Source organism: Mirounga angustirostris, unplaced genomic scaffold (assembly GCF_029215605.1).
Source record: "Mirounga angustirostris isolate CCGP_5_RB_7025 unplaced genomic scaffold, mMirAng1.0.hap1 SCAF_3, whole genome shotgun sequence".
In the NCBI taxonomy this organism is placed as follows: Eukaryota; Metazoa; Chordata; class Mammalia; order Carnivora; family Phocidae; genus Mirounga; species Mirounga angustirostris.
In genome coordinates, this window is record NW_026991711.1 from 8,999,888 (window position 1) to 9,026,204 (window position 26,317).

The 26,317-nt window shown below is 41.4% G+C and overlaps 1 protein-coding gene across 2 annotated transcripts in view; it reads right to left on the bottom strand.

Moving 5' to 3' along the window:
• Nucleotides 1-482: 482 nt before the first annotated feature.
• Nucleotides 483-26,317, bottom strand: part of BIVM (basic, immunoglobulin-like variable motif containing) — an 80,666-nt gene continuing 54,831 nt past the window's right edge. For both annotated transcript variants that reach the window (XM_045869686.3, XM_045869684.2), the window contains 13 exons: nucleotides 24,795-24,910; nucleotides 24,220-24,306; nucleotides 22,818-22,878; nucleotides 20,457-20,600; nucleotides 17,796-18,003; nucleotides 16,279-17,367; nucleotides 13,140-13,387; nucleotides 10,217-10,336; nucleotides 9,837-10,050; nucleotides 8,953-9,097; nucleotides 4,300-4,500; nucleotides 3,086-3,170; nucleotides 483-1,171 (listed from right to left, as the gene is read on the bottom strand). In XM_045869686.3, the coding sequence (XP_045725642.1) occupies nucleotides 572-1,171; nucleotides 3,086-3,170; nucleotides 4,300-4,500; nucleotides 8,953-9,097; nucleotides 9,837-10,050; nucleotides 10,217-10,336; nucleotides 13,140-13,387; nucleotides 16,279-17,367; nucleotides 17,796-18,003; nucleotides 20,457-20,600; nucleotides 22,818-22,878; nucleotides 24,220-24,306; nucleotides 24,795-24,910 (3,318 nt within the window). In that variant the 3' untranslated portion in view covers nucleotides 483-571. The remainder of the gene's footprint in view (nucleotides 1,172-3,085; nucleotides 3,171-4,299; nucleotides 4,501-8,952; nucleotides 9,098-9,836; nucleotides 10,051-10,216; nucleotides 10,337-13,139; nucleotides 13,388-16,278; nucleotides 17,368-17,795; nucleotides 18,004-20,456; nucleotides 20,601-22,817; nucleotides 22,879-24,219; nucleotides 24,307-24,794; nucleotides 24,911-26,317) is intronic.

The window sequence follows — 26,317 nt, forward strand, 5'->3', positions numbered from 1 at the left end:
GCTATTATGGAATTAAGAAATACAGATATATTCCTTCTCATCTGGGTCGGAAAGTCAAAGAGAATGCTGATTGACAGTGACTACTGATCAACAGAAATCCTTCCTCCCAGGCGCCTGGGTGGCTCAGTCGTTACGCGTCTGCCTTTGGCTCAGGTCATGATCTCAGGGTCCTGGGATCGAGCCCCCACATCGGGCTCCATGCTCCACGGGAAGCCTGCTTCTCCCTCTCCCACTCCCCCTGACTGTGTTCCCTCTCTCGCTGTGTCTCTCTGTCAAATAAATAAATAAAATCTTTAAAAAAAAAAAAATCCTTTCTCCCTTTTGTAATGCTGTAGGAAAGCATCAGATGTATGATAATAGAAACATGAGCAAAGACTGCAAATGCAAGGAAATAGTCAATGACGTGTAAAACACTAGAGAAGTGTAACATGTCAGAAAAATAAATGTCAGCATCCATATTAAAAAAAAACACAATACAAAAATTGTGCAAATACTTTTAATTGTATTATTTCCTCACAACAAATTCATTACGAAATGTTAAGTTGTGCCTGATGAGGGAGAACAAACGCGCTTAAATTAATTGGGTTTTTCTCCTCCTTCCTCTTGGACCGCCCCGTTTCCCCCTTCTCCTCCCAAACACAGATCCGGCGGTCACCAGCACCGGCGTAGGCCCCCGTCCCTCATCATCACTAGAGCTGCTGCTGGTCGCGCCCTGCTCGCTGGCGGGAGCTGGGGTCCCTGCGCTCTGCAAAGCCGGGCGGCTGGCGGGTGACTCCGGGGCTGCTCTCTCCTGCTGCGCCGTCACTGAAGACACACACTCGGCGTCCTCACCCGAAGAGGTCCCAGATGACGGCGAGAGGCAGGCCCCCCCAAAAAACCCGCCACAGTTACTCTCTCGCTTAGAATCAGAAAGCCTCTTTCTTTTCAGGCTTGATGACTCTTTCCATTTACTTGCTAGGCTTCTCTTCTGGGTGTTTCCTTCTGCCTTATCAGGGAACTCAAAGTCGTTCTCCATGGCAACCGACACTGCTTCTATTTCGCTGGCTGTGGCTTCTCTCTCTTTTCTCAGCATACAAGTCACAGCTCTGTTCAGTCTCTGGCTCCTAATACCCTTAGCATCTTGTCTCTCCTGTTGAGCTAATCTAAAGAAAGAATCAATTCGGAGCTGCGTCTAAAAAAATGAAATGAAATGATAAAAAAAAAAAAAATCAGGCGAGTCAGTCAACTTTCTGAAGCAAATCAAAGAGCTCCACCTTGGGTGCCTGGGTGGCTCAGTCGTTAAGCATCTGCCTTCGGCTCAGGTCATGACCCCAGGGTCCTGGGATCGAGCCCCGCATCGGGCTCCCTGCTCGGCCGGAAGCCTGCTTCTCCCTCTCCCACTCCCCCTGCTTGTGTTCCTGCTCTCGCTCACTCTCTCTCTGTCAAATTAATAAATAAAATCTTTAAAAAAAAAAAAGAAAAGAGCTCCACCTTGGTCACTGGCTTTGAATGACTCTTTCAGGGAAGGTGCCTTCCTTACCTCTCAAAAGCCCAATCTCTACCCCAGGATTTACTGAGAGTAAATTTGATTTTCTAGATCACACTTGAACAAGCATTACTCACCACCTGTCACCCAAGCCCTCCGTCCGCATCTCCAATAAGAACCCCCTTCCCAGGCACTCAAAGAGAGTCAGGTGTTTTTCAGTAGCCAAATACGCCAACTTCTTTTGGAGAAGCACAGTTTCGTGGGGTCTGTGTCTAAATTCCACTCCTCCCTTCTCTTCAAAACATGGTCATTGTGCGGTTCGTTGAGGGGCAACCACACTGCATACTGGGAAATGGTCATGCTCTTTGTTTAGCAAATCCACATTTAGCAAGACATTTTTAAAATAATAGTTGCATGTGGAGAAAGTTTTATGCCTAATGTTCAACACAGCATTATTTATGAAAACCTGAAAATCAAGGTTCCACTAAGTGCGCTGAACCCGTTAAGTGAAATCTCTTTGATGCAATGTAATCTGGTCGTTTGACATTATGAAAACCATGCAATATACAGAAAAAAATCTTATGTTAGTAAGTACGAGGGGGAGTTATATAGATCAAATTGCATTTATGTATGATAAATATATGTGCAAAGGAGGGGGGGAGAATAAAAGAAAATAAACCTGTATGTTAATATCTGTGTCAGAGAAAGTAAATAATGGATCATTTTAATCCACTTTTTTCTAATTTGGGGGAAATAAATTTATATTAACTTCTATAATGTAAAGGAAGAAACATATTACAACACAATGTACCTGAAATTAAGGAGTAATCATCACAAAGCCGACACACTTTCCTTGGCTGTCGGCATACAATGGCTCCATTACAGAAAGTCATCACATAAGCAAAGGAGACGTTTTTCAGAAAGGCCATCCACCTCAGTTTATGTTTTTCTAAATTAACCAAACCTAATGACAATAGATTTAAATATGTGTACTTTCTAGGATATAGTCTCACTTCTACTAAGTGGTTTACCTGTACATATATTTTGGAGGCTGTTCCTGGGGTGGAACAATCTTCGGTATGGGTGGGAATATACTCACAGATACAGCGAGACCCGATTACCTACACCCACCCCACGGGAGAACTGAGAGCCATACAAAGTCCTCATCTCAAAAATCTCTCCTGCCAACATGCCATAGTGATGATGACTCATTTACAGAATGAAGGAGCACTCGTACTCGAAGAGAATTCAATGATCAGGATTTGCTTTGGACTGGACACTTCCCAGACTTTTTTTAAATGAAAATAGCTCTGAAAAACTAAAATATTCAAGCATAAACATCTCAGTACGCAATCCATTATTAGCCTGGTTTTTTCAAAGTCAGAATGAACACGCACTGACACGGAAGTCCAGCCCTAAGAGTGAAATTGAGAAATGAAGACAAAGTGCAGTTTTCCCTTTTTCTGTTTTCTTCTGTTCTCTTATCTAAAGTGTAATATTTTTAAAATGTATGTTACATGCTCTAAAATAAAAGAGTAATGGGTCTTTAATAGCTGCGACTGGCAGCCTTTCTTAGTTCACTCCTCACCCTGAAGTTAGGAAAAGAGCTGCGCTGATTACCTGCTGGGCGTTCAGTTGCTTTAATACTGGAAACAGAGACTCATCCGTCTTCATCCTGTTCCACCCAAAATAACGCTGACAAAATATGCAGGCAGTTAAGGCTTCTACATGTTTTTAAAGATATTTAAACAAATGATAAATAAAAAGGTGCAAAGAACTCACCTGTAATTCCATTCCCCGTATCTCTAAAGATTTTCATATTTATAAAGAATAAAGTGGTAGGAGAACAGAATGACAAAACAAACTACTACAACATAATCATGTGGCATGTCTCCTGTTCAAAGTCCTCTAAGATAAAACATACCCAACTCTCATTTTAGGACATCAAAGACTCGTTACTCTGAGAAAAGGTTAACCTAGAATAAAAACAAGTTTCAGATATCATACATATTTCTTTGAGAGAAAAAAACTGTAGTTAGACTAATACTATTGCAAATATTTAAGCATCTATCCAAATGATGACTTAAATATGTAAAAAGGAACATATAAATAATAAAACTAATCATCTTTTCTATTCTTTCAGAATAAATAATAATTATGTGGTTGTACCTATGCATGTTTATCACTACCTATTTCAAATAAAGATCCTCTTCACTCTAAAGAGATTATTCATAATAGCTAAAACATGTAAGCAACCCAAGTATCCACCAACAGATGAATGGATAAGCAAAATGGGGCATATCTACACAACGGAATATTATTCAGCCTTAAAAAGAAAGGACATTCTGACACGTGGTACAGCATGGATGAGCCTTGAGGATACTGTGCTCAGTGAAATAAGCCAGACACAAAAGGACCAATACTGAATGATTCCACTTGTATGAGGTACTCAAGTCCTCAAAACCCTGGAGACAAAAAGTAGACTTGTGGTCGCCAGGGCCCGAAGGGAGGAGATGGGGAGTTGTTGTTAATGGGTCTAGAGCTTCAGTTCTTTTCAGATGAAAAGAATGGGGATGGATGTGGTGACTGGTGATTGTTGCCCAACAATATGAATGTATTTAATGCCACTGAATGGTACACTTCAAGTGTTAAGATGATAAATTTTGTTATGTATATTTTACCACCAAAAAAACAAAAACAAAAAAACCTAAGGAGAGAGAAAAAGGAGCATCTTAAAGTATTAAGAAAAAGCTGATCCAAGTGTTCCCTACAATTCAAATGAAAACATATATTTGGCTCAGTGCTCCTTTAGGTTTGAAGGAGTAAAAGGATACTCTCTAATTTTGTCCAGATCCGGCTTCCCCCACAGAAACGACCCCCTGGAGTCATCCACCACAGGTTTGAGGTAAGCGTCTGCAACAGCTGGGTTGGGAAAGCCAGGTGTGAGCTGCAGCTTGCGCAATTTTTTTTTCACTTTGGTATCATATGGGTTAGGTCTTATCTTCTTATTTTTTTGAGCTTCATGCCACCACTCTCTACAAGGCAAAGGAGACAAGATTTCATGACATTATAGTGGATGCACTGCAGATAAAGGGCTATGCTTAGAAGATGTAAACTCAAGCCCCAGAACAAATTCCATGAGCCACAGAGTAACCATGGCAAACACTGACTGCAAGCTTACTCTGCGCCTGGCACACCGTGTCAGCTGTCATACACGCCGATCATCACCCGAGCACAATCCTACCTACCACTGTCATCACCCCACAGAGGAAGAAACCGACCCCAAGCACTCAAAACTGCACAGGGGGCACTGGTGCGGTCAGAACCGAGAATCGCCCGTCGGGGCCCACAACTTCTCTGGGACTCTTTCTCAGCAAGAAAGGAGGTCATATATCTGTATCATTTACTTCAAATCAACTACAATAATAGACCCAAGAATATTTAATAATATGTAAAAATGCCAAGAACATGTTACATCTTAAAAATGCAGAACAGGACTCTACAGAAAGTAGAACCTCAATTTTGGAGAAAATGCATATATGTGAAGAAAGAAAACATATACAAGGCAATTTAAAATAATAAAAGCAATGACAACTATTATTTTACTGTGTTAGGCAATGTTCTAAGCAAGGATACAGATGTTCATTTTCTTCTTTATATTTTATTCCTTTTTCAGTTTTTCCATTGTGATCGGAAATTACTATGGCAAGTTAAAGACAGCCCCACATTCTTTGCTTCTCCTCCCATCCAGAAGTGGGGCCTATGTCCCCTCCCTGGAGCCGGGTGGGCTCTGTGACGGAGGAAGGGATGCTGTACTAGGTCTTCAGAGCCTGCTGTTTCCACATGTGGACCCTTAAAATATCTGCCTCGGAAGCAGCTGACATGCTGTGTGAGGGAGCTCCAGATGGAGGGGATCCACATGGAGGGGGTCCAGATGGAGGGAGTCCAGATGGAGGGGGTCCAAGGCCCCAGCCCACAGTTCTGGCTGAGCTCCTGGCTGACGTCAGCACCACTGGCCAGACACGTGGCTCCCTCACCAGCGGATACTCTAGCCCAGCTGAGTTGCCCCCTGACACACATGGAGCCCAACAGACATACCCACGCAGCCTCACCAAACTGCAGATCCATGGGCAAAAATCAATGACTGCTGGAAGCCACTGAGGTTTAAAGTATTTTACAACGCGGCAAGAGACAACCGGAAAAATTTATACAGTTAGGAAGAATGAATAGCATAAAGTTAAAAGCAAAGAAAACCCTCACCAATCTACACATTCAATGAAACGTTAAAAAAAAAAACACACACACACTCTGTCGTGTTGCACTGCTTCCCATCCTTGCCGGGTAGGACACGGACTCAGATCTGCTCTCAGCCAGTGCCTCATTTCACCAACGCAGGAGTGCCTCCTAGCACTACAAAAGACTAACTGCAGTCTTCACTACAGCATCAAAAGGCAAAAAGGAACTAAGATCTGTCTTCATCAGTTTTACAATACCGTTTCCAGGAGTGCACTAAGAGAACACCTATAATTCTCGTCTACTCTCTTTTGAATTTCCATCTTTGAGATAAGCAATCAGGATTGTCAGCGAGGATGATCAGCACAACATACCGAGCGAGCATTCATCCCACTGAGAGAATTTCCCCCTCCTTAGAGCAGGAGGGCCGGGCACTGCCATAAAGATGAAAGATGGCATCTGCCAGTCAGCTGAGCTGTGGAGGACACGGCAGGGAGTGGGAGTGACCGTGCTAGGACGGAAGGATCTGTGCCCGGGCCAGGTCGGTGGGGGTGACTGCCATTCTCTGTCCCTGCTCTTCCAGGGACATCTGGGCATTTGGGCCCAGTGTGTTCAGATCTCATTTCCCCGCAAGAGAACCCAAAACGTTCTGTGAAATCTCCCCTAATTTAAATGTTGGTAGCCAATTCACAATGAAGGCTCCACAGAAGAGGGTACTGTGCAGGCCTAACCAAACACAGCTGGGCTGAATTCAGTGGGCAGGCCCGGAGTAGCTCCACCTTAAAGGGGGGTGACGAGCCGGAGTCTGGTTAGGGGAAGGGAAAGCGGAAAAGAAAGCAAGGCAACACTCAATTTCACTGCCTTCCACCTCTCCCCTGGCTCTCTAACTGCATCTGTCTTCATGTTCCCGAGCCAGGCACAGCTCTGGCTGCTCCTCTCTGCCAGCCACCAGCTGGACAACCAGACAGAAATGGCTAAAATGTAAACCACTCAACTAACGAGAGAAAATAAATAAGGCATAAATAGGCATTCACTCTATCAGAAATGCAAATTTTCAACAAACAAAAAATTTCAGGATACCAAATTAAAAATCTAAATACCATTTTTACTTATCCTATAATAATCAGATAAGAACCCAACAATACGTCTCTGAAGGCATTCAATCATGTTTGATCAGACTTTTAAAAAAAAGAAATAACAATAAGCATGTGATTAATCACAATACATCAGAAGACTACTATGGAGTCATTAAAAACTGTTACTCATCTATACATTGTTGACAGAATGCCTTGTTCTATCACCAAATGAGTTATAGGTAACATAAAAAGAAACAACACACACTTGTATGAGTACAGATGTGTATATATATATACATAATGTCTGAGTATACTGCACAAAGTCTAAAATTATATAAACCAAAATGTTAACTATAACCATCTTTTTAATTCATATTTCATAATTTTTCTATTACTATTTGTACAGTAAAGTTGTTTGTAGTTTTTCAAGTTATTTAAATACCATGATCTACGAGCTACCCAGTAACTTATTGCCAGTATATTATTTCCTCAATAATATGAAAATCATGAGGAGAGATACCAAGAAAGCATAAAATAAATACACTGGTACATATGCTACAGCTAGAGAAGGGCAAACATTAAAACGACTTCTGGGGGCGCCTGGGTGGCTCAGTCGTTAAGCGTCTGCCTTCGGCTCAGGTCATGGTCCCAGGGTCCTGGGATCGAGCCCCACATCAGGCTCCCTGCTCCGCGGGAAGCCTGCTTCTCCCTCTCCCACTCCCCCTGCTTGTGTTCCCTCTCTCACTGTGTCTCTCTCTGTCAAATAAATAAATAAAATCTTTAAAAAAAAAAAAAAACCGACTTCTGCATTTAAGTTTTAATTTTAATCACTGATTAAGAATCACTGATTCTTAGACCAGAACATCTGAGAATTTTTCAGACACCAGGAGATACAACTGGAAAGAACTCCAAAGAACCATTAAATCAACTCCTACCAAATAGTATCTCATGACAAGTTGGTGGTTAGAAAATGCCATCACAACCTTGTGAATAGATTAAAAACGGCTGAACTGTGAAATTTATGGTATGTGACTTATAGTCCAACTTTTTTAAATGCCATCGAGGACCAACCTTAAGAAAGAACTCCTTTCGGGCGCCTGGGTGGCTCAGTCGGTTAAGCGACTGCCTTCGGCTCAGGTCATGATCCTGGAGTCCCTGGATCGAGTCCCGCATCGGGCTTCCTGCTCGGCAGGGAGTCTGCTTCTCCCTCTGACCCTCCCCTCTCTCATGCGCTCTCTCTCATTCTCTCTGTCTCAAATAAATAAATAAAATCTTTAAAAAAAAAAAAAAGAAAAAAAGAAAGAACTCCTTTCATGGACATCCTCCTAAATACTACTGTCCCAGAAACTCCATAATGGAAGTGTACCCCATGGGCAGCACAATGGTGGGTTCTGGGGGGAATGCACCACCATCACTAAACACATCAGAATACACACAGCAAGAAACGGGGCAGCAGGGCCCGAGGTACAGTTCTCAACATTGTATGTCCATGTCACTCTGGCTCCTCTTTCAGAACACTTAACACAAGGAAGTACAGGGACATGTTTGCTTCTGTCCCCCCCAAGAGTGTGGAGCTCCTTGAGAGCGCAGCCTACAGCTTAGTCAACTTTCCTACCCCAGCCTAGCAGGGCGTCTGACACAAGAGCAACCACTCAATCATATCTGAATGAATGAAATGGGAATTTCTACTTGCCTATGGAATCCCACAGACCTGGCTATGTAGCACCTTGATCTAGGATAAGCCTGGTACCTCTAAAAAAATTGTCTCTGATTTCATTGAAGTCTAGAAAGGCAAAACAAATTTGGTAACCCAGTCAATTCCGGTGATTTGTGACAGTTCATGATGCAAATAATAGTTTTGTTTGTTAAACTGGGTTTTTTTTTTTTAAGACTTATTTATTTGAGAGAAAGAGAGCAAGAGAAAGAGAGAGAGCAATAGAGAGCATGTGCATGCCTGTGCAGGGTAGAGGAGCAGAGGGAGAAGAGAATCCCAAGCAGACTCCATGCTGAGCACTGAGCGCTGAGCGCAAAGCCCAACGTGGACTTGATCCCACAAACCCGAGGCCATGACCTGAGCCAAAACCAAGAGTCAGATGCTTAACCAACTGGGCCACCCAGGCACCCTAAATCAGACATTTACATAAACGTTTTAATTAAAGAAATTAAGAAAGAACTTACGAGAATTTTAGGAGAGGTTCCAGGCCATGTCCAGGGAATTCATTGAGAATTTCCATGGCTGTAACACAACCTACAGTTGGTATTCCTTCTGTATAATCACTTCCAAGCAAATAGGCCAAATTTATTAATTTGTTCCGGTCTAATCCTATAAAAGTAAAAACATTTTATATTTTTTAAATTTTTATTAGAACACACCAAGCAAGATTCTGCCTCCGGGCCTTTACACTCTCTAGGCCCTTTGTCTGACGTGCTCATCCCTAAGGTATGTACCACAACTCACTACCCCTTTTCTTTAGGCCCTAGCCCAAAAGTGACCTATTAGTAAAGCCTTTCCTGACCACAGCTCCATATACAACAGCACATGCTCTTCCTGTGACTGCAGGTCACCCTCTCCTCTTCCACAGCTTTGTTTTTCTACATGGATTATGTTTATTATCGTTTCTCCTACTAGACTTGTATTCTCCAGTTTCCCCACCGCCAAGAACAAAAATTGGCATACAGGAATCACTCGATGTGTATTTGTTAGATGAATGGAAAAATGAAGAATCACTGCCAGAAACACTAACGCAGGGCCATGGAGCTCACTGCCTCCCTTCTCTGCCACCTTTGGTTTACTCCAGAGATCTCGGATAACCGGTCAAAGTGTAAGCAGGTCAGGTAATTAAAACTGCAGAAAATGCCTAAACATTACTAGGGTTTTAATTTCTTAACTCTAGTTTAAAACTCCTATTCCTCTCTAGAAGCAAAAGATCACTTACATGAAAACTTGAAGAGACCTACCATTTCCTAGTTAATACATCAAACTAGTTCCTTGGAAAGGAAAAAATTCATAATACGAATTCTAAAGGTAAATCTCAAAGAGTACTCACACTCTGAAGTCTTACCAAGTTGGTTGTGAAAGTCCACATACTGGTAATACTCTACAAACTTGTTCTTATTAAAGAAGTTTTTATAGACATGTCGTGCCCCAAAGAGCCAAATATCACTATCATCAGTGATTGTTCCAGAAGTCTGATCAGTCAGATCCAGGATGGCGCACTGCGCCTCTGCTTCCATGGGAGCCTCAATGTAGGGAATGCCAAACAGGCGAAGAAGTTCCTGGAGAGCGAGAGACACGCCGTGACCCCCGGGGAATGCGGGCCCCGGCCTTGACCAGAAATGCGAGCAGTGCGCACACATTTCACTGAAGGCATCCGCCTGGGGAATCGGATTAAGTGAAACCAGCAGTAGGAATTGCTAAAGGAGGCCTGGCTTGTACACCTACCTGGCTTTCCAGGAACATCTGCCCCGTCACGGTAGCAGCAATCCGTTCTTGCTGCTGTTTTTGTGCTTTCAACGAATTCTGCTGTGCTAACAGGCTGCTCTCCAGAGTTTCCAGTTCCTCCTGCAAAATAATTCCATCTGTAGATAATTATATTAATGATCCAATTAAGCTCATTTGTTACAAAAAGACTGCATTTAGTCTGACTAAATTTCCAAATAAGCATTCCTCCTTATGAAGTTTCCCACTTGGATTTCTGAGCAGGTCTGTAATATCTTTAGAGTTCCCTCACTAAATCACCCATGTTTTAGTTTAAACAAATTGAATTTTTAAAAAACACAGAGTGAGGGGCACCTGGGTGCCACAGTCCATTAAGCGTCTGCCTTCAGCTCAGGTCATGATCCCAGGGTCCTGGGATCAAGCCCCGCATCAGGCTCCCTGCTCAGCCGGGAGTCTGCTTCTCCCTCTCCCACTCCTCCTGCTTGTGCTCGCTCTCTCACTCTCTCTCATAAATAAAATCTTAAAAAAAAAAAACCCACAGTGTGAGAAACCACTTCCCACCCACTAGGGTGACTAGAATCAAAAGGACAGTATTAGTAAGTGTTAATGAGAATGTGGAAAACCTGGAATCCTTATACACTCTTGGTGGGAATGGTGCAGCCACTTTGGAAAACAGTCTGATGGGGCCTCAAAAGGTTAAACACAGCTACCTGTGACCAAGCAGTTCTATTCCTAGGTGTACACCTGAGAGAAATGAAGATATATGTCCATCCCCACAAAAACCTGTACATAGATGTTAACAGCAGCATTATTCATAATATCCAAAAAGTGTAAACAACCCAAATGTCCATCAAATGATAAATGAATAAAATGTGGTTCATATCCATACGATGGAATACTATTTGGCAATAAAGAGTACTAACACATGCTACAACATGGACGGACCTTGAAAACATTCTGCTAAATGAAAGGAGCCAGAAACAAAAGACCACAGGTTGTATGATCCCATTTATATGCAATGTCCAGAAAAGACAACTCCATAGAGACAGGAAGTAGATGAGTGGTCCCAGAGGTGGAGAGGAAGGGACAGGGAGTGACAGCTAATGGGTACAGGGCTTCTTTTTGGGGTGATGGAAATGTTCTAAAATTGTGATAGTTATATAACTGTGAATTACACTAAAAGCTATGAATTGTAAAAAATAAAATGTCAATTACTATACCCTCAAAAATATGAAATAATTGGAGATAAATCTGACAAAGGATGTGTAAGATTTGTACACTGAAAACTGCAAAACACTGCTGAGAACATTTTAAAAATTCAGACATATCTGAATAAATCAAGATATATCCTTTAACCACAGATCAGAAGATAGAATGTTGCTAAGATTTAATTCCCCCCAAAATCGATCTGTATATTCAATACGATCTCATCAAAACCTTAGGCATTTTTCATGTAAATTGAGAGGCTAATTCTAAAATTCATATGGAAAAGCACAGTATTTATAAAAGTGAAACAACTTTGAAAAAAACAAAGCTGGAAGATTCACACTCGCACCGCCTTCTTTCAAGGGTTACTATAAAACTACAATTTGTGATGTTTTGAGTTGATTTTGGTGTATCACACACGGCACCAAAGTTGTTTTTTTTTTTCCTAGCACCAGTGCAAAGACTCTTTCTCCATCCAACTGCCTTTGTAGCATTGTTGAAAACTTGTTCTCCATATATGCATGGATCCATTTCTGTACTTTCTATATTATGTTCTATTGATCTATTTGTATATCTTTATGCCAAGAGCAACCTGTCTTGATTACTGTTGTTTGCTTCTGTTGCAGGACTCTATTTTGTTCTAGTGATCTATGTATCTATCCTTTAGCCCATATCATACTCTCCTGATTACTATAGCTTCATAGTAAATCTTGATATCAGGTAGTAAAAGTCCTCCAAATTTTTTCTTTTTCGAAATTGTTTTGACTACTCTAGCTTCCTTGCTTTTCCATATAAATCTTAGAATCAGCTTGTTAATATCCATCATTGGGTTTTTATTGGAATTCTATGAATCTATGGATCAGCTTGGGGAGAACTGGTATCTTAATAATATTGGGTCTTCCCATCCAAAACCACATCTATTTAGGTCTTCCCTGATTTCTGTCATCAGTGTTTTGTAGTTTGAAATACCTATCTTTCACATACGTTGTAAGCTCTACATGTAAGTGTTTTATGCTTTTAGGTGTTATTGTATGTGGTTCTTGCTGTGGACTGAATTGTGTTCCCCCAAAATTCATTGTTAAAGTCCTAACCCCAAATGTGATTGCATCTGGAGATGGTGTCTTTAGGAGGTAATTAAGGTTGCTGGCGCCTGGGTGGCTCAGTCGTTTAGCGTCTGCCTTTGGCTCAGGTCATGATCCCAGGGTCCTGGGATCGAGCCCCGCATCGGGCTCCCTGCTCCGTGGGAAACCTGCTTCTCCCTCTCCCACTCCCCCTGCTTGTGTTCCCTCTCTCACTATGTCTCTGTCAAATAAATAAACAAAATCTTTAAAAAAAAAAAAAAGGAGGTAATTAAGGTTAAATGAGGTCATAAGGGTGGGGCCCTAATTTGATAGGACTGTAGCCTTATAAAAGAAAGATATCTCCTTCCCTCCCTACCCTCTCCCTCCCCCACCCCACCCCACCCCCCTCTCTCCCCACCACATGAGTACATGGCAAGAAGGCAGCCATCTGCAAGCCTGAGAGCTCTCACCAGGAACCAAATTAGCCTGCACCTTGATCTTAGATTTCCCAATCCCCAGAACTACAAAAAAATAGTTAAGAAAAAAAAAAAGCATGCAAATAGCTGATAAATGTTCATCCAGTAACTCCTTAAAGCTCAAAAGCAATTTAACTTGGCTCTTTCTTAGCCGTAAGTTAAAACTCGATGTCATATTATTACCAAATTAATATCTTGCCATTCATTGAGTGAACGGTCTGCATCTTTTTCAGCTTCTTCATGTGGCTCAGTGTCTGAAGCCTCACTTCCAGAGTTGGGTCTTAGGAGGCCCTCAGAGTCACCAGTGGCTTCTTCCTTCTTAGTTCCTATCAGTTCTTCTTCATCTTGTCTGGAGGGAGATTTAGAAGCTTCATGTAACTCAGCCTGAAGTTCATCATTACTATTTATACTCTGTACTTCGATGAAACTTCCTGTACCAAAATAACAAGGTCACTTTATTTACAAGTGAAACATTAGAATTATCCCAAAGTCATCGAGAGCATTCCAAAGTATCCTGAAAAATGTTTTACCCTGAAATGATCTGAATTTACTAGAAAACATGTAAGGCTAACATATTACTATTAAATAAATTTAATAATAAAAAATGCCTAACTTCAAAATAAGCCTTTTCCATTAGATAAACTGGCACTACCTTTGAAATTAGGAACCAGGCTTTCAAAGATTTGTATATAAGCTTTATACAAATATGCTAAGTTAAAGGAGAATTATCAGAGGATGTCAAATATCATGTAGGTTGTTATATGTTCTCATTTCACTATGGACATAGCAAAGAATAAAGCTGTGAATTAGTGGAAAGAATCCTGGAAAAGTACTCAGGAGAAATAGCTCTTCTCTTCCACCTTCCTTCCCTCCTCTCCTGTGTCTTTTCTTTTCTTTAAAAAGAAATGTGATTCCCTTCTTTTGCTTCAGGTGGAGGGGGATGGATTTCAGGATGCAATCAGGACAGAGTGGGCTGGAGACCTCAGAGTGGGGACTGGGGCCAAGGAGACAGCCAGGACCAAGGAAAACACCAATGGGACCAGGAGATGGTTACAAATTAAGAGAGAATAAGCAGGGGCGCCTGGGTGGCTCAGTCATTAAGCGTCGGCCTTCAGCTCAGGTCATGATCCCAGGGTCCTGGGATCGAGCCCTGCATCAGGCTCCCTGCTCGGTGGGAAGCCTGCTTCTCCCTCTCCCACTCCCCTTGCTTGTGTTCCCTCTCTTGCCGTCTCTCTCTCTGTCAAATAAATAAATAAAATCTTTAAAAAAAACAAAAAACAAAAAAACAAATTAAGAGAGAATAAGTCAATATATTAAGGACAATGGGAGTAAGGTTTATCACTCTTAGAAAGGGAAATTACAACAAAAGTGGAAGCTAAAATGAAATCTGTGATGTTGGATTGGAATGCAGGTATCAGAATGAACTCAGATTTTTATACATGAAAATATACATTTATATAGAAATATGTATTTATTTGTAGAGAAATAAATACAGATGCGTGTGTGCACATGCTTGTGTGTGTATACATAAATATACTCCCTGGCTCTGTCCCTGAGGGGGCCTGAAGCAATGCCCACTCCAGTACCAGTGAGCACACTCAGGGTCCAGATCTTGGTTTCTAAACATCATGCTCTATTACCAGAGAGACCGAGGACTCTCTGTGAACTGGCTGGATCCAGGGACAGGGCAGGGCAGGGAAAGTATAAGATAAATCTGGAATGTCTTGATCAGAAAGTAAAGAAATGCTCAAACTATAAGAGGGAAGTGTCAAAAGTCACAGAAGCCAGCCTGAAGGGGGCCCCCACTGGCCAAAGCCAGGACGACTCCAACCATAAAGTACAACAGCATCATAAATCACTAAATAAAGCAGATAAACTCTTGAGTCCACACGGATATTAAAAAAACAGTAAATGGGGAAGAGGGAAAGATCTTCCTTAGAAAAGGATGTAAACTAGAACTAGAAAACTGCCATTTGGCAGCCATCATAGTAACCATTTATTTAGGTAAAAATCATCAATGAATGCTGAAATAAGTGAGCAAAGATTTGTTCAGGAACAACAGCCTTTACATAGACAGCCTTTCCAAAAAATTACTTTACACAGCCTTTCCATAAAATACTAATTACAAAGGAGAAACAGTTAACTTTAGAATGGAGAAACAGGGGGTGGGGGGATGGGTTAGCCCGGTGATGGGCATTAAAGAGGGCACGTATTGCATGGAGCACTGGGTGTTATACGCAAACAATGAATCATGGAACACTACAGCAAAAACTAATCATGTAATGTATGGTGATTAACATAACATAATAAAATAAAATTAAAAAAAAAAAAAGGAATGGAGAAACTCAGCAGACACCAGGAAAAGTTAGCTTGTGTGTGTGTACAATCAATTCTTGTTATTCACAACAGTATGTTCTATAAAGTCACCGTAAACACTTAATCCACGAATACATCCTTGTTCATAGAGTAAATATATTTAAAATCGTAAATCCTAAAAACAACCCATCTTGGCAAATTCTAATTTCTTTATCTTACGAAAGAGAAAATGAGGTTTGGGAGTGTTAAGGGACTTGCCTGAGGCTGCCCCACTAACAGGTGCTGGAATTGGGATTCAAACCCCATCCAACTAACCCGAACCAGAGCTTCTTGATCTACAGCTGTGCTGCTCTCTCCCATATTCACCTTCTGGTCACCTCTGTGGGAGAGCTGCAACATGAAGGCGGAGTGACACCTTGTTCAACCTCAGCTGGGAGTGGTATGGCAATTCAAACTTCTAGCCACTTTACTCAGGTCCATGAGTGACCACAAAGATATTACCGCTGAGTATTGATTCTGGGGTTACAAATAAATTTTAGTAAGCAGGCAATGTCACAAATAAGAAATCTGTGAATAATGAGGATCGACCACATAGAAGTCTGTATAGATGTAGATATATAGTAAACATGTATATGTATATAAACATATATAAAGAGATATGATAAAGCAAATGTGGTTAAATGCTAGCCATTGAGGTACTGGGTGAAGGAACCAGAATGTTCTGTAATATTCTTTCAACTTTATTAAGTTTATAATTATTTCAAAACAAAAAGTTAAAAAAACCTAAAAGACTCACTTCTACCTCTTCCAACTGGTACTCCCTCCTTTTAAAAACAACAACAAAAAAGAACCAGCTGTGTGTCCTTGGGAGAGTCATTTCACCTTTTTGGGGTCCTCGTTCATCATCGGAACAAAAGTGGGAACTAGACTACACTGCAGGATCTCTCCGTTCCTGGAGATGTAAAACCCTACAGTTGTGTATATCTGGAAGAGCACAAGCACCTACCATCAGATTCACTTTCTTCAGAGTCCACTTCCATTGGCTCCATGGCCTTTGGAACTGAAATTAAGTCCTGGTCTGCAGATTCCACTGTCTCATGTTCTTGGATGGTTTTCAGGAAATTCTCGTGCTCTTTAGAATTAAAGGATACTGCATTTTCCAAGTTACTTATTGCCTCTGCAGGGACACTTTGTGTATTACTCATTTCTTGCCAACTGACAGTGTCCATGATTTCAGAAACGGGATTTTTTTCACCTTCTGCTTCATCATCACTTGAAAGAACAGAGGAATCATATTTGGGGCCTGATGGACAAAGGTCTTGCAGCCCAGGCTCTTTGGTGTATATTTCATTTCTTGATACAGAGCGTGAACTCATCGAAGGTACTAGTGTCCGTTGTGTCCCACTCTGGAGTCCAGGTGCATCGCTGTGCATCACCACTGTGCTTTCTGAAGGAACTGGGTCTTTTCTACCCTCAACCGTAGACTCATCGTTTGTCTGAAAGGCTTCACTCACCACATGCATAAGTGACATTTCTTCTTTTGAAACACCAGATTCGCTGCCTGGACAGAAGACGGGACGGGACAAATGAGCAGAGTCTGCCAGCCTCCTGTCACTGTCAGGGCTGGTTTCATGTGCAGAGTTCACACGAGTTAGATGGGGTCCTGATGGCAACAGCATTCCTTCTCCGTCTCCTTCTGTCAGGCCTCCAACAACTTCTTCATGGCAACTGTTCTCAAGCAGTGTTTTCACTCCTGACCCTCCTGCCTGCACGTCATTTCCAGCATGTGCTTCCATGTCTTCATCATCATCAAGAACCTTCTGAATGGCTAAGAGAGTAAGCGGTGACACAGGTGCATTCTTCACATCAGACTGCTTTTGAGTCTCGCTCTCCCACCCCTCTTCTGAGCTGCTTCCCAGCATGGCAGCCTGCATGGCCAGGGAAGTTCTTGGAGAAGGAGGGGCAGCAGCAGGCTCTTTCTCTGGCTTCAGTTTCTCACACGGAGATGACTTCATGTCAAAAGACCTGCTGTGCATTTCGCTGGAAGAAGGAAGAGCCTCTAAACCCACCTCTGCAACTTTCTTAGCTTGAATACCTTAAGAAAAATTAAAACATTTCTCATTATATAGTTGTACAGTGAGACAATATGCTTCTAGTAAGATGAATAAAAGAATACTGGTTCTCATGAATGAAGTTATAAATTTTCATTTAAACAGCACTAAGAGTTAATTTGTTATTTAATTTTAAAGTGGGTTTGTACATGAGCACTGAGTAACGTACAGAACTGTTGAATCATTATATTGTAAACCTGAAACTAATATATAACACTGTATGTTAATTATACTGAGTAAATAAATAAATAAATTTTAAATAAATAAAAACAAAGAGGGTTGGTACAATAGAAGGTATTCATTAATAGCTACATATATTTATTATTACATAAGTAGGGTGGTAGTTCCTAGAATTCAGAGACATAACATATTTTTGGTTTTTAATCATCAGGTAAGTGATGGTACCGAATACCTCTTATTAAGATGTAATGTGAAGTATCTTCAGAGACCACTCTCCTTGACTCTACCTCCTTCAAAAAGCCCCCTTCATCTTCATATTGCCTTTGGATTTGTCCTGACTGTTGCTGATTCATTTCCTTTTGGACATTTTCTATGTGTTGGTTTAGGTAGTTTTTTTTAAGCAAGCCTTTGAGCTGATACTGTGAAAAGTCATTAGACTCCTAAAATAAAATAAATAAAATTATTTTTTTGTATTAAATACAGATAATATTCCCACACTTCCATCCTTTTCCCCACAAAGGGACAAAGAGCAACTGATTTTTTCCATTGGTGACATTTTCATATTATAACAGTAAAATTTGAATACTAGGAAAAAAACTGTAACTGCCTTATTAAAAAATAATCTTTAAAACAAAAAGATTTAGGCAAAAGAAATCATGGATACCGTTTATGCCTTAATCGTTTATTCAAAAAACATTTATTAAGCAGTAATGCATGCCAAGCACTGTGACATTTTGATTATGGCTTAATAAATAGATAACCTTCTGGAATGCAAGTAAATATGCAAGTAAAGTGGGGCACCTGGCGGCTTAGTCGGCTGAGCGTCCAACTCTTGGTTTCGGCTCAGGTCATAATCTCATGGTTTGTGAAATCTAGACAGGCTCCACACTCGGCAGGGAGGGGGAGTCTACTTGAGGATTCTCTCCCTCTGCCCCTTACCCTACTCATGCTCTCTCGTGCATGCTCTCTAATAAATAAATAAATCTTTAAAAAAATATGCAAGTAAAGTGCCTAGCACAGTCCCTGACCCATAAAAGACACCTAATAATTCATGGCAATCACAGTTATTAATGATAATAGTTAACATTTATAAAGCATTTTCTGTGAAGGCATTCTTCTAGGAGCTTTCATGTGTATCATCCCATTTTATTATCAACCACCCCATGAGACCTAGGTCATTATCTCCAGTCTACAAATGAAGAAGCTGAGACAAACAGGTTCAGTAACCTCCCTAGAGTTGCAAGGCTAGTGAGTGTTAGATGTGGGATCAAAAACAGGTTGCCAACGCTACACTGCTTCTATTGCTATTATGTTATTACTTACCATCATTACTATTCTCAATATTGCATTTGCCCAATGTACAGATGATACAGAGGTCCACCCTGGATGACTCAGACCCTCTCTTCCCTATCAGAATTACAGGTCCCATGGGCTGCTGAGCCACACTACCCTCTACCCTACCATCTACCGATCCCAGGCTCCACGGTGATGGGGAAAGAACAAAAGGGAACAAATCATTAGGGACCATCTCCCTTCTTCCCATGCCTTCCCAATGTTGTTTACATAACCCAAATTCCATTTCCTCAAAAGCCAGCCAGAGATCCTTTCACACGCAAGAAATAAAGTGCTTGATACACAGGCTAAGCCTGGATTTTTTCCCCTGAAATGAAAACAAATTTACTTCTGTCCTTCGTATATCATTTCAGTGTACCTTAGCATTTTCCTATGTTCACACTGTTTGTGGAAAAACCAAAGGACTGACAGAGAAAGAAATAGGACCTGCCTGCCTGCCTCTTTCATATTTTGGTATCAATTTAAGAAATGTCCAAAAGTTTATAGAAAAAAAACCACTACATCCACTCATTAGGAACAATGCTACTGCAAAATGTATCCTCTGTCCTAACAGTGAGTTAGAGAATGATGTGAGGAATAATAGGCGGTAGCAGCAGAAAGGAAGACAAAGTTCATTCGCCCACTAAAAGCAGGAGTGATTAATGGTGTGCCAGGGTCGGGAGACAAGCCTGACCCCAACTCCGCGCACCACCTGCTCCAAGGGTCTGTGGCTGTAGAACCACCAGAAGATGCTCCAAGTTGAAGAATTCACCACTGAATTTCCTATTACCACTGTCTAGAAAGAGGAAGAGGGAAGGGGAAGGTCCAAGTGCATTTCTAGGCCTGCAGCCAAAGAAGAGACACCTGGGATATCAAGTTAGATTAGATTCTGTATTACTATTAGTATTCTACAGACAATGCATATTATGGGTTAAAATAACTTTTATGAACTAACCTAAGAATTGAACCACTAAGCATACGCTGAGCACTTACTATGTGAAAGATACTGACCTAGGGGCTGAAAATACAGAAGTGACAAAACAGGCACATTTGGATGCTAAGAACCATAAAGAGACATTATAGGGTGTTATGAGAACACAGGAGAGAACCAGGAGATAAGACCTGGTGTTTTTTATTTCATTTTTTATAGACTTATTTATTTTAGAGAGAGAGAGAGCACACATAAGGGGAGAGTGAGAGGGAGAGAAAGAATCTCAAGCAGATTCCGTGCTGAGCATGGAGCCCGATGCAGGGGCTCGATCCCATGACCCCGAGATCATGACCCGAGCTGAAATCAAGCGTCAGAACCTTAACTAAATGAGCCACCCAGGCATCCCAACACCCGGTCTTAAGTGGAAAGTCAAAAGGTTTCTTTGAAGAAATATGTGTAAGTTCAAACTTGTAAATACATGATGCTTCACAGACTCTCTGAGACACAAATGCTGTTTACTGGAAACAGATACTATATAAGTAATACTTATCAATTTCCTCTTTTTTCTAATAAAAAATTTTGCTGACGCTCTAAGCATTCTAAGCATTAATATGCTGTTGTATATTTCACCTCTGGCATTGCTTCAAATAAGGTTCGTCTTCGCTTGGTAAATTCTTTCATATCAGTCAGGATTTCATGCTTTATTTCAAGAGGCAGGCTGCTGAACTCTTCAGATTCAATATCTATGGCATGAGGATTATGAAAGAACTCTTCCTGTAAAGAGTAAAAGTTCATTTTTTACATGAAGTTTACATTTTGTACACTTAATTCTATTTACCCTGATATTTATTGCACTTATGATTGCACTTATGATAAATAGTTCTACAAAATCTGCAACAGACTAAACACAGTTGTACATAACTCTGCAATAGGTATCAGTGAATAGGCAGATTGGGGAATGTAGCCGTTCACTCACTGATTCACTCTGAAGAAAAAATACTTACCAGACCCCCCCTAATGTGCCAGGCACTGTTCTAGGTGCTAGGGTACTGTGCAGATCATGCCAGACAAGGTCCCTACTCTTAGGGGTAGAGTAAGACAGAATAACCAAATAAATAAATAAATGAACAAGAAAATAAAGCTGGTTAATCTGATAAGAGAGTTGATTAGAACAGGAAGAGAGAAAACATTTATTTGATAGACAGAGAAGACCTCATTAAAAAATGACGTGTGAGCAGGGACTTGAAAGACACCAACGAGACTGATCAGGACATCCCAGGCGGCAGGAACAGCAAGGACAAGGGCCCTAAGGCAGGGATGAGCCTTATGAATTTGAACAATATCTGTAATTCCCTTAATTAGATTAATTTTGTTTTGCTCTTAACCTATAATCAGAAGTGAAGACAAGTGAGAAATTCACAGGCATGAAAAAGTATAAAACTTTTCTAAATTTAACTGATTACCAAAAGTACTTTAAGACTCTTCATTAGTAAAGAAAATAAAATAACAGAATTTGCTTTCCTGTAGGTCGGTATGTTGTTTGTGCATGTGCCAACCAGCCAGCACTTAGGACAGGCCAGTCATGCTCAGAACACCCCTTGCTTTCCCCATACGGAGGGAACACCTTAATGTTCCCATCAGCCCTCTGAGGAAGGCATCATTATCATTTTTGTTTCACAGAAAAAAGGGGGGGGATGGGAAATAAAGCCCTGGAGAAGTTAATTTGTCTAAGATCACATAGCTAGTGCACAGGAGAGCCTGGACTTAAATGCAGGTCTTTCTGACCACAATATTCATGGTCTTCACCAAGACTGCTCTCATTTGCTGTATTAATAATGCAGAACCTCCACAAGTTGAAGGAGCCTGAGGTTGTAGCTCAAAAGTCTTTCTCCAGATGCACCAAAATAATAGGAACATACAAAAACCAGTTAACTTGGGAATCAAAGAATGTTATCCACTATTCAAGAAACTTGAAAAAAAACTCCAAAAACTTGTATATTACAGTACAACCTCAATTTGTAAAAATGTCATTCATTAAAATAAGTGTGGTGGTGGTTTTAAAACATGACCACAGGTTCTCTGACACCTCTTTTCATCTAATTCCCGCCCCTTAACTAAGGGCTGGCCTCACTGACCAGCTTCTCACAGACAGAATGCGTAGCAAGGGAGGCCGCGCTATGTCCGAAGCTGACGAGAAAAGGCCACAGGTCCCGGCAGGCATCTGCTCTCAGGATGCCTGCCCCTGAAACACAGGGCCATGCTGTGAGCGAGCCCAGGCCACACGGAGGAGCCACAGGCAGGTGTCCTGACTGACAGCCAGTGTCAACCACCAGACATGTGAGTAAGGAAGCCTTGGAGGGGACTCCAGCCCCAGCTATGGTCAGCCTGCATTTACACGGAAGCCGTGCAGACAGGACTGCCTCACTGAGCTCAGCAACCCCCAGAACAGCAAGAAGATGATAACAAACAACTGAATTCACGCCTCCAAGTTACACAGCAATGGAGAACTGGAACATCAGCACAGACATACATTTACATATATATGCACACATGTACACCTGACATGCACACACATACCCAAATACGCACACGGACATTCAACCATAAGGAGAGGGGCAGGAGAATGGGCTAATATATATCAAAATGTTACTTGAAGTTATTTATGGGTGGTATGTTTTCTATATTTTTATAGAAGTACGTATTACTATTTATACCCGTTTATTGTTTAGTTGATTGGTTGTAAAAGAAAGATGGCCTATTTTGGATACCCAGACATGCATGATGATAAATGCCATACAAATGTGCACAGCTGCCTGTGTGTTTGTACATACGTACACACGCACACACGAATATACACACACACACAATGAAGAAGGCATGTGTCTATTTTTATCAGGAACTTCCATAAATTCATACGACCTCATTATTCATTTTCATGTCATTCATTTCAAATAACAGAATATATTCCGAATTCACAAATTACGTAAGTACCTGTAATGCTTGTTTTTGACTCATTCTTTCTTGCCATTCTCTTTCGTCTTCTTCTTCTGAACTGAAAGTCAAGCATACATTTACAGTATCTATGATTTAATGACAACTTATAAAAATACCTCTGGAGGCAAGGGGCCACTAGTTCTAGGGGCTACGATGGTGAATAGGTTGGCACGAAACTCACCGTCATTGTTCCCACAGTCGGGAGGGGACACATGCCAGGGAGCAATTACAGTATGATCTGACAATGTCCATCACAAGGGAGGAGCAGGTTGCTAAAGGTGCAATAAGGGGAGTCACCTCTCTCCAATTGGGGGGGTGGGCGGTCCCTAAAGTTTCCTGGAATCTCTCGCAACTGCACTGCTTGGACTTAGCCACAAATAAGAGAGGGGTCTAGTTGTAGGGTCTGCAGAACGTTCATGGAGACAAGTGTTCCAGGCAGAAACACTACGTTCTATAAACATCTGGAAACAAGGGGAAGAAAGCCTGCCTGGAGACGGTAAAGAGGGCCTGGTGAGGTTGGGGAAGCATGTGATTAAGAGGCTGAAGTTTTATCCTAAAGAAATGAGAAGCTAGGAACTGTTTCAAGCTCCAAAATAACATTATCAGGTTTGGGTTTTAACAGATTCTACACCACAAAGCAGAGATTGAATTTGACTGGTAGGGGTTCCAGCGAAAGGGAAGATCAAAGACAAAGACAGAGAAAGAAGTGTGGAAGCCTTTATGGTACTTGATGGTGGCAGCGATGAAGAGAAACAGAACTGGCCTGATTCAAAAGCCACTTGGTGTCTCAGAAGACTCCGGGAAAGGAATGCAGGCAGGTGGGGGCAGAGACACACTGCCAGGCCCTCCGCCTGCACTTCAGCCACAGAAGCAGCTGACAGTGAACAGAGAGCCAGAGAAGAGTCCACAGAGGAGCCTGAGAAAGAGTGGCCAGAGAGGTTCCCAGATAGCAGGAGAGCAAAGGTGCCAAGTCACGTGCAGCTAAACAGTACAGTGGGCTGACACCTGCAGAGCTTCTACTGGACTTAGCAAGGAGGACGTTGTGTGTGGTCTCTTGGCGTGGTGCTGAGAGTCCGAAGACACAGGCTGAGAAACAGGTAGAGATAGTACGTAAAAGCAAAGGGTAGGAAACATGAAAATCCACATGTTCAGGAACTACACACGAACAGTGCTAACACACGATCTGCAGAATGAAGAGACAAACCAGCACAAACTACCAAAACACAAGGCAAGTTAGTCACTAAAAAATTCAGTCTTTGAAAAACATTCTAAAAGGTGTCGAGAATGCATTTGCAGATGCATTAATTCCCACATGCCTTATCATGTAGATAAAAACACAAAGGTCTGTATCTGTCTGAATACATAGACAATTACTATTTTTAAATAGTTGACCATTTACCTGTTTTTTTCTTCCTTCTGTAAAGGTGGCAAAACATAGATGTCATCTTCTCTTTGAACTTGAGTAAGACTGGGCAGTGCTTCATCTCTGAAAAGCACACACAGACGTAGGCAGAGGTGACAGGAAATAGGACATTGAGTCAGGAAGACTCCCCCGCTGATTACACAAGCCCTGCTGAGGGGGTGAGAAGGGGAAAACCACGGGGCTGGAACAGGTTTCTCCCTGCTGCCCAGACTGCCCAGGCTGCTGCTATAGGAAGCAAGCGTGGCCTCGAGAGAAAGGGGAAGCTCACTGCGGCTCCCGGCACCCCGGCCACAGCCTCAACTGCAGGCGCGGAGACGCGCCTTATGGAAGTCAGCTCCGTATCCAAGCTGACTCTCACTTAACAGAGAATTTTCACAACTTCCAATTACTGGGTCAAACGGGCCCACTTATCCCTCTGATCTGGCCCACTTATCCCTCTGATCTCACCGTCTGTGATCTGCCAAGTTAAAATCAAGGAAAGGGAACCAGAGGAATTCAAGGGGAAAGTTAAAAGCCCTTAGTCTTTAAAATTAATGTAATTTGCCTCTTGCCTTTTGCTTTTTAAGGCAGTTTTGATAGCTTGTCTTTTCAAAAATGTTTTCAAAAGCTTCTCTGTAGTTTTTCTGGAATCAGTGGTTGCCAAATCCTTTCTGTGCCTTCTCTTAGCCTGTGAAAACAAAGGACATAGGATTCTGTTTCAGGGTATGAGTATATTAAAAACATTTCTGTGACTTTTTTCCATAGAATTTGGTTTGTCTGAGTTTCAGATTATGACTGCTTTAGTATTTCCTCCAAACTGTCATATCAGTGGGTATATTCAGGTTTCTGCTACATAAAGAACACTGAGTATCCATCTACCTACTACTAAATGGACTGGCTAGGATACAGTATTTGGCAAACTATTAATTTACTTTCAGTTTCTTTTAAATGGCCCTTAATGTCCCCAAGAAGCGTACAACTTAATAATATATAATTAAGTAAACATTTCTCAAAAGGGATTATATTAATGTATTCTTTAAAATGTCACTATTACGCCAAACCAATTTCTGGCATTGGTCTCTCTAAAAATACATTACTTGGGACACCTGGGTGGCTCAGTCGGTTAAGCGTCTGACTCTGGACTTCAGCTCAGGTCATGATCTCATGGGTCATGGGATCAAGCCCTATGTCGAGCTCCATTCTTAGGGCTTGAGATTCTCTTTCCCTCTGCCTCTGCCCCTCCCCTGCTCTTTGTCTAGCTCCCTCTCAAAAAACATAAAATAAAATTAAAAATATGTTACTTACATGCCACTCTGTCCCTCAACATTCAAGTTTATATCATAAGAAATCCTAAAATGTATAGAAGTTATCTTGTAAAAAAATGTCCATGTAGGAAAAAATGGAATACTCTGCATGCTTATGGTGGAATATAAGGAGGAAATACCAAAACATTCTTTTCCTTTTTTAATTAAGATATAACTGACCTATAACACTGTGGAAGTTTAAGGTGTACAACATGTTGATTTGGTACGTTTATATATTACAAAATGATTACTAGAGTAGTGTTAACTAATACCTTTATCATGGGGCTGGGGAATTGGGGAGACGCTATTTACTAGTAGATAAATAAATTCTGGACTTCTTTTTTCCTGTCTAATCCTTCCAAGGTGTACCTGATAGAATGTGCCTTGGATAATTTAAAACTGCAACATGCAAGTCTAGACCTTTTCCTAAGGGAATAAATGTCCCCAAGCATTTACCGATCCTTACTTTTATCCTACATCCTCACTTAATTAGACAATGTCTGTCTGCTGTGAGCATGAAGTGACGAGCTGGCATTTTCAACACATAAAAGTCCTATGTCCAAATGGGTGCTGTCATTCGGGGGGGGGGGGTTAATATAATTACTCCAAAGTTCACAACTTTGTTCCAACATTGTTTTAAACTATCTTCAGAATAAAGAAACTCAATGTCATTCTTTCATATCCTGGCCAATTTCCTTCCTCAATAATCCACCTCAGTCACACCTGGCACCACATAGAATCCAATTACTCTTTACTCCAATTACTCTGATCTCAGATTCAGGGAGGCATTT